Here is an 11,608-nt window from a genome sequence, read left to right as displayed (position 1 = left end):
TGATCCACTCGCCTCAGCCTCCCAAAGTGCTGGAATTACAGGCTTGAGCCACCGTGCCCAGGCTTTACTTACTTTTTATTTACATTTCAACAAGAATAATTCTACCATTTGGAAAAACTCTGTTCGAAATAACCCTTTTCAATATAACCCAGTTACCACTGGAGCCTACAGTTTAAAAATTCTTAATAGATTCCTTTTAAAGTATTTGTATTGAATACAGGAGGTATTGCTAGGGCTGAATTTTCATACAACTGCCTAATTCAGTTTGTCCAAGGCATCTAAAAATTTGAGTAATTTTTAAAATATTTATTTTGAACTTCATGAATAACTTACTTGAACTCCCAGTAGTTTTTATAATTTGTCATTTACTACCAAAAATAGTATTTTTTTCCTTTTGAACAATGACATCTTTCATTTCTGTTTCTTGGTCTATTACTAATACAATGTTAAAGAAAATGATAGAAAAACTTCTTATCTGATTCTGTCTATATTAGAAAATCTTTTGGCGTTTCACCTAAAAATATAATGCTTATTAGTTGATTATAAATAAGAGAAATGTCTTCAACATGATAAGGAATGACTCTTAATGAACAAGAATTAAGATAAACAGATATTAGGATAATAAAAATATACTTTCTCTTTTAGTTTACTCATGTGCTCTTTATAGCTACTACATTTGTAAACACTAAACCATCCTTGGATTCCTGATATGAACTCTGAACAGTCATGATTTCTTTTAATGTACTACTACTGAATTTGAGTAATAGTTGATTTCTTTTCTTTTTTTTGAGATGGAGTTTCACTCTTGTTGCCCAGGCTGGAGTGCAATGGCATGATCTCAGCTCACCACAACCTCCACCTCCCAGGTTCAAGCAATTCTCCTGCCTCAGCATCCCTTGCAAGTAGCTGGGATTACAGGCATGCACCACCACGCCTGGCTAATTTGTATTTTTAGTAGAGATGGGGTTTCTCCACATTGGTCAGGCTGGTCTCGAACTCCCAACATCAGGTGATCTGCCTGCCTCAGCCTCCCAAAGTGCCGGGATTACAGGCATGAGCCACCGCATCCGGCCAGTTAATTTCTTTTCTAACAACTGAATTTGATAAGCTAGTTAAATATAGAACATTTTTACTATATTTATAGAATTGTATATAATTTTCTTTTTTGTGCCTTGGTACTCTTTAAGCATACTGGGAAGTTCTGTCTGTGTCTAAGCTCTATGTTCAGATGACATGGTAATAATTTTTTCTTGGAAAACACCTTTCTTAGAGAGGGGGTAAATTTCATCAAATTGTAAAATATTAAATTGTAAGAGAGCTAAGATGGTATCATTTGCTGCAATTCATTTTGCAAATAAGGAAATCAAGGATCAGAAAAGTAAAGTGAATTGCTAAAGGTCTGTGGCCAAGCAAGGCTCAGCATCCCCAGGCCTTCGTTTCAATGAATAACTGATAGATTTTCCTTGACACTTATTTGTTATTGAATAGCAAGGTATATGATGTATAGGTGTAAAATGAATTGAGTTTTTTAAATAAATGAGAAAAACATTTGGATGACTATAATTAGTAACTATATGACCACTTATTTTTTTAAGGTGAAAAAATACTATAGAGTAGCCATACCTGTGATTTTAATATTACAAGGAATGCCAAAAGGAGCCTCTCCTACAGTTCCAGTAGTCCCACCCCATCTGCATGCACACCCTAAGTCAAGTTTCTGTTGCATGAACTAAAAACAAAACAAAACAAAAATGGTGGCTTTAGCACCTATTTATTTGATATCTGGAGAGAACAAAAATAAAATTCACATGCATATGACAAAGAAAATGTCTTTTTCCAACGGCCTTTCTGTTTATCTTCCCCACCCCTGCTTTAAAGGTTACTTGTCTTTCTACATTTCTACAGTTTTTTAGAGCCGAAATCTATACAAGTGCCTTACTCTAAAAGCATCTCACTAAAAAAAAAATCATCCTTTAGTCAAAACATCATGCTAATAGTAATATGACAAATTTCAGTTTTCTCTACCTGTTCAGCGATGGTTTGGAAGCTATAGAGTCTGACCAGTCCTGAGCTGTACATCACAATCAGTATTCCATGAGACAAGGTAGCGTCTGTAACGTTCCCAAAAATCTGTTGGGGGGGAAGACAGATATCACCTGAGAAAAGACTGGAAGTCCAATCCTCTGAATGTTCACAGTGGTTTGTACTCTTGCTTAATATTTATGTCACTACTATAACACTGCTGCCTAGCATTAAAACCTAATTATAATTTATCGCCTTGAGGCTAGGGTGTTATTAGGGGTGAGCAGTGAGCCACTGGATTCTCACACTGGAGCACTAATGAAAGAGCGGCACATATCCCTCAGAATAATGCACCAGCATTCATTTGCTTCATAGCATTGTCAATAGCTATTAATAACAAATCCCATTTCTCATAGACACTGGCATACACCAAGGCCATGTCGTTCTAAATGAATATTTAATCTACTATTCATACTCTTCCAAGGATCCATTCTTTATGCTAAAATGTTCTTTATAAAGAGACAAATTTTTAGTTAATTAGAGGTGCCGAGCCCCTGGATAGTCTTTCATGCATGGGAAGTGAAAGATGTTCTTCAATCCCAAGTAACAATATTTAAAACCAAATCTCTCTGATTGGATATTTTTCTATTATTCTTATTTTTCTACAATTCACCAGCTTAATCAAAAACAAACTACTTAAATGAAGATGTCCCTGTTCAATTACCTTGAAAATACAGGAATACAGGAAGATGTCCAATTACCTTGGACATACAGGAATAAATACAGTTTATGACTTTGCCACGTGTTCATTTATGTTGTAGACTGTAATAAGCATACATAATTACTTAATCTACAAGCACAGAGAGAACAATTAAGAGTTGTATTTTTTGTCATCTCTTAGAAGGATAAGTATTGTTTACTTTGACATTGACTAGTTCTGACTTTTTAATTCACTGATCCTAGTTTCCCACTTTGAGAAAAAGACAATTTGTCACTCCCCTTGAAAACCAGCACAAGACAAGGATGTCCACTCTCACCATTCCTATTCAACAGTGTGTTGGAAATTCTGGCCAGAGCCACCAGGCAAGAGAAACAAATAAAAGGCATTAAAATAGGAAGAAAGGAAGTCAAACTATTCCTCTTTTCATACGACATGATCCTGTATCTAGAAATCTCCAATGTCTCATCCAAAAGCTTCTTAAACTGATAAGCAACACCAGCAAAGTCTTAGGATACAAAATCCATGCGCAAAAATTGCTAGCATTCCTGTACAACAACAACAGTCAAGCTGAGAGTTAAATAATGAACAAACTCCCATTCACAGTTGCCACAGAAAGAATAAAATACCTAGGAATACAGCTAACAGAGGAAGTGAAAGATCTCTAGAAGGAGATCTACGAAGATGACACAAACAAATGGAAAAACATCCATGCTCATTGTTAGGAAGAATCAATAGCATTAAAATGGCCATATTGCCCTAAGCAATTTATATATTCAATGCTATTCCCATTAAACTACCATTGATGTTCTTCACAGAACTAGAAAAAACTATTTTAGAATTCATATGGAACCAAAACAGAGCCTGAATTAGCCAAGGCAATCCTAAGCAAAAAGAACAAAGCTGGAGACATCAGGCTACCTGACTTCAAACTATACTACAGAGTTACAGTAACCAAAACAGCATGGTACTGGTACAAGAACAGAAACATAGACCAATGCAACAGAATAGAGAACTCAAAATATTAGTAAAACTGCACACCCATAACCACCTGATCTTCGACAAACTTGACAAAAACAAGCAATGGAAAGGATTCCCTATGGTGCTGGGATAACTGGCTAGCCATATGCAGAAAATTGAAACTTGACCCTTTCCTTACACCATATACAAAAATTAACTCAAGATGGATTAAAGACTTAAATGTAAAACCCAAAACTATAAAAACCCTGGAAGATAACCTAGGCAATACCACTCTGGACATAGGCATGGGCAAAGATTTCATGATGAAAACACCAAAAGCAATTGCAACAAAAGCAAAAATTGACAAACGGGATCTACTTAAACTAAAGAGCTTCTGCACAGCAAAATAAACCATCAACAGAGTAAACAGACAACCTACAGTATGGAAGAACATTTTTGCAATCTATTCATTTGACAAAGGTCTAATATCCAGAATCTACAAGGAACTTCAACAAATTTACAAGAAAAAAAAAAAAACCCAGTAAAAAGTGGGCAAAGGACATGAACAGATACTTCTCAAAAGAGGGCATAAATGTGGCCAACAAGCACATGAAAAAAAGCTCAACATCACTGATCATCAGAGAAATGCAAATCAAAACTACAATGAGGTATCATCTCATGCCAGTCAGAATGAATATTATTAAAAAGTCAAAAAATAACAGATGCTGGCAATGTTGTGGAGAAAAAGAAACACTTATACATTGTTTGTGACAATGGAAATTAGTCTGACCATTATGGAAGACAGTGTGGTGGTTCCCCAAAGACCTAAAGACAGAAATACCATTTAACCCAGCAATCCCATTACTGGGTATACACCCAAAGGGATATAAATCCTTCTATTATAAATATAAAAGACACATGCACATATATGTTCACTGCAGCACTACTCACAAGAGCAAAAACATGGAACCAACCTAAATGTCCATCAGTGATAGACTGGGTAATGAAAATGTTGTACATATACACCAGGGAATACTATGTACCCACAAAAAGAACAACATCATGTCCTTTGGGACATGGATGGAGCTGGAGGCCATTAACCTTAGTAAACTAACACAGCAACAGAAAACCAAATACTCCATGTTCTCGCTTTTAAGTGGGAGCTAAATGATGAGAACACATGGAATGATGAGAACACATGGACACACAGAGGGGAACAACACATACTCGGGCATATCGGAGGGTGGAGGGTGGGAGGAGGGAGAGGATCAGGAAAAATAACTAATAGATACGAGGCTCAAACCTGAGGAATAAAATAATCTGTACAACAAACCCCCATGACACGTTTATCTATGTAACAAACCTGCACATAATGCACTTGTACCCCTGAACTTAAAAGTTAAAAAAAAAAAAAAGAAAAAATATGAAGAAAAGCTTTAAAAAAAGAAAGAAAAAGTAAAAGAAGAAAAAGAGGACTTGTGTAATTCAAACTTTTTTTTTTTTTTTGAAATGGAGTTTTGCTCTGTTGCCCAAGTTGGAGTGCAGTGGTGCAATCCCGGCTCACTGCAACATCCACCTCCTATGTTCAAGCAATTCTCCTGCCTCAGCCTCCTGAGTAGCTGGGACTACAGGCATGCACCACCACCCCTGGCTAATTTTTGTATTTTTAGTAGAGACGGGGCTTCACCATGTTGGCCAGGCTGGTATCAAACTCCTAACCTCAAGTGACTAGCCTGCCTCAGCCTCCCAAAGTGCTGAAATTACAGGTGTGAGCCACTGCACCAGGCCAATTCAAACATATTTTAAAATAATGAGTGTTGGCTAGGCGTGGTGGCTTATGCCTGTAATCCCAGCACTTTGGGAGGCTGAGGCAGGCAGATCACAAAGTAAGGTGATGGAGACCATCCTGGCTAACACGGTGAAACCCCGTCTCTACTAAAAATACAAAAAATCAGCCAGGTGTGGTGGCGGGCGCCTATAGTCCCAGCTACTCGGGAGGCTGAGGTAGGAGAATGGCATGAACCCAGGAGGCAGAGACTGCAGTAAGCGGGATCATACCACTGCACTGCAGCCTGGGTGACAGAGCAAGACTCTGTCTCAAAAATAATAATAATAATAATGACTGTTATAATAAAGTAGCCAATCTATTTTAATTCTAACTCCTCTACTTGCCACCTTTAGGATTTAGGTAGCTGCTTTTTATTTTTTATTTTAATTTTTTTAGAGACAGAGTCTCACTCTGTCACCCAGGCTGGAGTGTAGTGGTGCAATCATAATTCATCAAAGCCTTGAATTCCTGGGCTCAAACCATTCTTCCGCTTCAGCCTTCTGAGTAGCTGGGACTGCTGCTTAACTTCTTCACTACATATGTATGTTACAATGTTGTAAAATATTCAAAGTGCATGGCACAAAATAAGCAATAAACGGTAACTAGTATTACTCTTTAGCCATTACGCAGTTTAGTATACAATGCTTACATAATGTAAAATTTTAATACATTCATCTTGTTTGCTTATAAAGATCAGTAGATCCTCAAGATACAGTCCTCTACAATACTTCAGGTACTGAATTAAAGACTAATAGAGGAGCTCAATAAATAACTATTCACCAACAGTAAGTAACTTTTTTTTAAGTAGAATCCTATTCATTCTTTTACTCAAAGGAAATTTGTTCCTTCTTTCCTCCCATGTAACCGATCCACAAGTCAAGAACAAATGGGAACAACAAAACCCAAAACTGAATGAATTGGAAAATTTACATATTTAAACACAAGGCTTGTTATATATCATAAAGCGAGTTTTAGACCTATACCTTGCAATTAAAATGAAATATTTTGTTGCAACTTTTCACCTTCCTTTAATGATCTTTTTAACAAGATTTGGAATGTTCCCTCTAAAAAAAAAATACCTTACTCATTCTGTAATTTCATAACATAGTAGTTTGTTAATAACCACAGGTATCCAATACGATCCACTTGAGAGGCATAAAAATATGCAGAAAGATGAAGGGATATTAGGCAAATGTTCTCATGTGTTTTGTTACAATATAAACCAGGTTAGTGAACTTTTTATAGTGAGGGGAGCATTTCCAATCAAATATCTCATAAATAATTAAACGACATTACTCTTATTGTCAATAAAATATTGCAATTAAATAAGAAATGAGTTCTTACCTTTTTATTGATCTCTAGAATCCCTACAAGTGAAAAAGGTAGAACTCGGAACACTGCAAGGTACAGCAAAACAGGTTGTTGAATGCCTGCCTAGAAGGAAAGACTAAAATTACACGCAGCTCTCAAAAGTGCTTCCAGAAACACTCTGTTTTCATTAGTTGAAAAAATCCATCTGTTCGTTATGCAGACGTTTTCATATTATGAAAACATCCATCTATCTAGATTGCAAAGTTACTTAAACAGGAAGGCAACATATTCAAAACATGTCCACTAAAGCTTCAGCCCTTCAGACACACACATGTGCATATATACAGACAAAAATCCATAAAAGTAAACATTTCTTAGCAATAAAATACCATGCATTTATATTTTGAATTGGAGTTTGAACAATAAAGAACCTAATAAAAAGATATGTAGTTATTACGCTCATATCATTTGAAAATTGCTGGATCAGGTAGCTCATGCCTGTAATCCCAGCCGTCTGGGAGACTAAGGCAGAAGGATCACTTGAGGCCAGGAGTTTGAGACCAGCCTGGCCAACACAGTGAGACCCCGTTTCTACAGAAAATAAAAAAATTAGCCAGACATGGTGGCGCACGCCTGTAGTCCCAGCTACTCAGGAGGCTGATGTGAAAGGAGCACTTCAGCCCAGGGGTTTGAAGCTGCTGCGAACTCTGATCAAGCCATTGCACTCCAGCCTGGGCATCCAGACAGGCTGTCTCTAAATAAATAAATAAATAAATATATAATGAAAGTAGTGTTGTGCTGATTCCTCTACAGGAAATGAGAAATAATATCATCAATGAAAGCTTGAGTGCCTTTTCTGCTTGAAAAGGATAGCCCCCTTACTTTGAAGAACAAGGTCTAGTCAATTTCTTGCCACTAAGAAATGTAAAACAATCTGTAGTACTTCTCCAATACAGTTTTGAAGGAAATTTCTTAAATTTGTGTTAGGCAAAGCTGTCTGCCCCATCACAGCCAGTCTCTGCTTCAATAGAACTTTTAAGGCTGGAACCACCAATCAAAACTGCTATAACTAAAAGTTAGAAAACAAACAACAAAAAAGATTGTAAAGCTTAAAGCCCAAAAGACTCTCCCTTTGAAAGGGATAAGTTTTTATTAAACTAATATCTTCAAGGTAAATCAGACCCCTTTTGTGTTCCTTAAACCCAAAGGAAAAGTACAGTTTATATACCCCAACTAAGAGCTATTACTTGTTGGCTGGAGACTGTAGGAAAACAGTCCAGAATATAGAAATACTGACAAGACTTTTATTAACATCATCAGGTGATGGTAAATGTAAAACATTAATATATGATAATGTATAGAATTAAACTTAAAAAAATTCTTGGCCAGGCGCGGTGGCTCACGCCTGTAAATCCCAGCACTTTGGGAGGCCGAGGTGGGCAGATCATGAGGTCAAGAGATCAAGACCATCCTGGCCAAGATGGTGAAACCCCATTTCTACTAAAAATACAAAAATTAGCTGGGCGTGGTGGTGCACGCCTGTAGTCCCAGCTACTCAGGAGGCTGAGGCAGGAGAATTGCTTGAACCCAGGAGGCGGAGGATGCAGTGAGCTGAGATCTTGCCACTACACTCTAGCCTGGCAACAAAGCGAGACTCCATCTCAAAACAAAACTAAACAAAAATTCTTGCTCTTTAGCAATTTAAATTATTAAAAAGGTACATCAGACAAGCCATTTTAGAATTCTCAAAGGAGCAAACTGTTTTGCTACTTTGTTATACTACCCCACTTTTCTGATTTTTCCTTTACCAAAGTAAAAGCAAGGTAGTGAGTAAGAGTATAAAGAGGAGTATTACTAAGAGAGAGACAGCATTTCTCTTTGATGTCATACTAAATAAATAAGGAGATTCCAATAAAAGGCATGCAGTTAAGTTATTAATGTGACTGGGCAGGATTAGTAAAGGGTAGGAAAACATTTAGATAACCATGATAAAAAGTCAGTAGAAGTAGCCAACAAATAGTTTGCTTGGCTTCAGGGGGATACAGAAAAAGTAGACAAGAGAGATGAGAGAGGAATGAAAAGCAGAGTTCACAGACACAGCGTGTATGGGAAGACACTGGAGGGTTGACAAGGAAATGCTTGATGTAGTTATCCAAACAAGGTAAAATTAGAGGAATTACTTAATTTTTTTTTTATGCTAGAATTATATATAAACTTCACCTGCCAGTTCATATTACAGAAATTTCAAGAAGGGGCAGCATGTTATAGCGCATAAGAGCAGGGACTCTAGAGCTAAACTGCCTGAGTTGGAGCCCAGGTTCTACCACTTACCAACACTATGATGTTGGATAAGTTACTTAGCCTCTCTGGGGCTCAGAATCCTCATCTGTAAAATGGGATGATGACTATCTACTAAAAGGAGTGTGTTGAAGATTAAATTAGTAAATACAGGTAAAGAACTCAGATCAGTGCCTGCCTGTTTTGCAATCAAGGACACCAGTGAGAAAAAGCTGAAGTAGTTCAAATCTAAAATGAGAAAGAACTACAACAGACTCTGCCAAGGTGAGACAGAAAATAAGTATTTTTCTAGATGTCCTGGTGTACAAAGAAACAAAAAACCTTTAAAAGCAGTCTATATCTATTTTTTAAGTGCTCAATAAATGCTTTCCATAGTATTTCCCCATAAATCACCAATAGAAACAAAAAGTTTCTTGATATAAATTTCCAGACTTTATAAAATTTAGTAAATCCTGGATAATTCTTTGAGAGAGAAAAATCTTTTTAAATAGCACGCTTCAGAAAAAAAATCTACCTATCAACTTTTCTTTTTTAAAATATTTTTATTATTACCTTATTTCAATAGGTTTTTGAGGAACAGGTGGCGTTGGGTTACATGAATAACTTCTTTAGTGGTGATTTCTCAGATTTTGGTGCACATATCACCAAGTGGCATATGCTAATGTGTAGTGTTTCATTCCTCACCCACCTCCCACCCTTTCCCCCCGAGTCTCCAAAGTAAATTGTATCATTCTTATGCCTTTGCATCCTCATAGCTTAGGTCTCACTTATGAGAAAATACAACTTTCTGGTTTTCCATTTCTTAATTACTTCACTTAGAATAATGGTCTCCGATTCCATCCAGGTTGCCATGAATCTTATCTTTTATAGCATGCTTCAGAAATAAAAGATCATTAGATTTTTCATAACAAATCTGCAGACAAATTCCTATGAAAAAAATTCTACATTTTATTGAATGTTTAAAAATGTATACCTGCCGGGCCACTGCTGAGCCTCTGTTCTGAGCTGACTTAACTGCAATGACTTCTTGAGGAGTGTCCCAGCTCAAGTATCTTTTAAAAGAATGAAGAGAAGTTTATTTATTTGGGTCAGTTTCCTTATACTTAAAATCAAAATATTATATTTTATAAGTAAACTATTTTTTAGTTATTTAAATTATAAAAGCAAAGTGATCTATTTTGAAAAATAAATAGCTAAAAAAATTTCCTCTATATCCCTATATGGACATATCCCTATTTAAATATGCACATAATTTTAATCTTTCTAGAGCATGGGTGAATTAAAATTGTTTTTGATCTAAGAGTATTCAAAACTTAGGAAACAAAATAATCATTTCTACTTTAAAATGGAAGTTATAAAAAGCACTAAAAATGTTATTTTCACACATTCCATGAACATATTCACTCCAAACATTTATATCTAATTATAAAACTAATGTTAAAATAACAGTTCTTGGATTGTATACAGCAGACAATTTAACTGAAACAGACTAGCCTTCAGGATAATCTACCATAAAGTGCATCTTACATAGAAAATACTATTTGTAGAATACAGGGAATTTTTTTTAAAGCTTATTTATACTACTACAGGTTAGTTACTTATTAGGGATACAAAGATAAGTGACAATTGGGTGCAATGGCTCATATCTGTAATCCCAGAACTTTAGGAGGCTGAGGTGGGCAGATCACTTGAGGTTGGGAGTTGAGACCAGCCTGGCCAACATAGGGAAACCTCATCTCTACCAAAAATACAAAAAGTAGCTGGGCGTGGTGGTACACATCCATGATCCCAGCTACTCAGGAGGCTGAGGCAGGAGAATCACTTGAACCCAGTAGGTGGAGGTTGCAGTGAGCAGAGATTAGGCCACTGCACTCCAGCCTGGGAGACAGAGCAAGACCTTGTCTCAAAAAAAAAAAAAAAAAAAGATAAATGATAGAAGGTCTCTACTCAGACCTCTAAATGTAGTCATCAAGGGAGAAAAAAAAATAGGTTTATTAATTGAGATCTGGTTATGGACTAGAAAACTGACAGGGGAAAAAAGGCTTGAAATTTCCTGGGCCACAGATTTCAAATTTTTAAAATAAAATCTTGAATAATAAACTCATAGTAAATACCTGAATTTGCAATAAGGTGCAAGATATATTTTCTCAAGGATTTTTCCCGTAGTTGCTGATATACGAAGTAGCCAATTATGAGCAGTCAGTGCTATGAGTGAGGACTTATAATCTGATGAACTGGGAAGTATATCTCCCTAAAAAAAAAAAAGAGATATAAAAATGAAACTGCTTGGCCATGAACAATTTGCAGTAATCAATGTCCAAAGAAAATAGCTAAATATTCAAATAGCCAAATAAATAAACCACAAAAGAAAGATTAAATGCCCAAATAGAGAATTAAGACAAGGAAAGATAGGATTGTGGGAAATTATTTTCTTTTTTTTTTTTTTTGGAGACGGAGTCTAGCTCTGTCGC

At 36.2% G+C, this 11,608-nt stretch overlaps 1 protein-coding gene across 2 annotated transcripts in view; it reads right to left on the bottom strand.

Annotated features, from left to right (window-relative positions):
- DCAF17 (DDB1 and CUL4 associated factor 17) overlaps positions 1–11,608 on the bottom strand; it is a 49,183-nt gene that overhangs the window by 24,577 nt on the left and 12,998 nt on the right. For both annotated transcript variants that reach the window (XM_011945928.1, XM_011945929.1), the window contains exons 4-8: positions 11,252–11,388; positions 10,111–10,189; positions 6,873–6,962; positions 2,026–2,130; positions 1,624–1,729 (exon numbers count right to left, since the gene is read on the bottom strand). In XM_011945928.1, the coding sequence (XP_011801318.1) occupies positions 1,624–1,729; positions 2,026–2,130; positions 6,873–6,962; positions 10,111–10,189; positions 11,252–11,388 (517 nt within the window). The remainder of the gene's footprint in view (positions 1–1,623; positions 1,730–2,025; positions 2,131–6,872; positions 6,963–10,110; positions 10,190–11,251; positions 11,389–11,608) is intronic.

The sequence above is a fragment of the Colobus angolensis genome, unplaced genomic scaffold (assembly GCF_000951035.1).
Source record: "Colobus angolensis palliatus isolate OR3802 unplaced genomic scaffold, Cang.pa_1.0 Scaffold247, whole genome shotgun sequence".
NCBI lineage: Eukaryota > Metazoa > Chordata > Mammalia > Primates > Cercopithecidae > Colobus > Colobus angolensis.
This window is presented reverse-complemented; position numbering and strand designations above follow the sequence as displayed.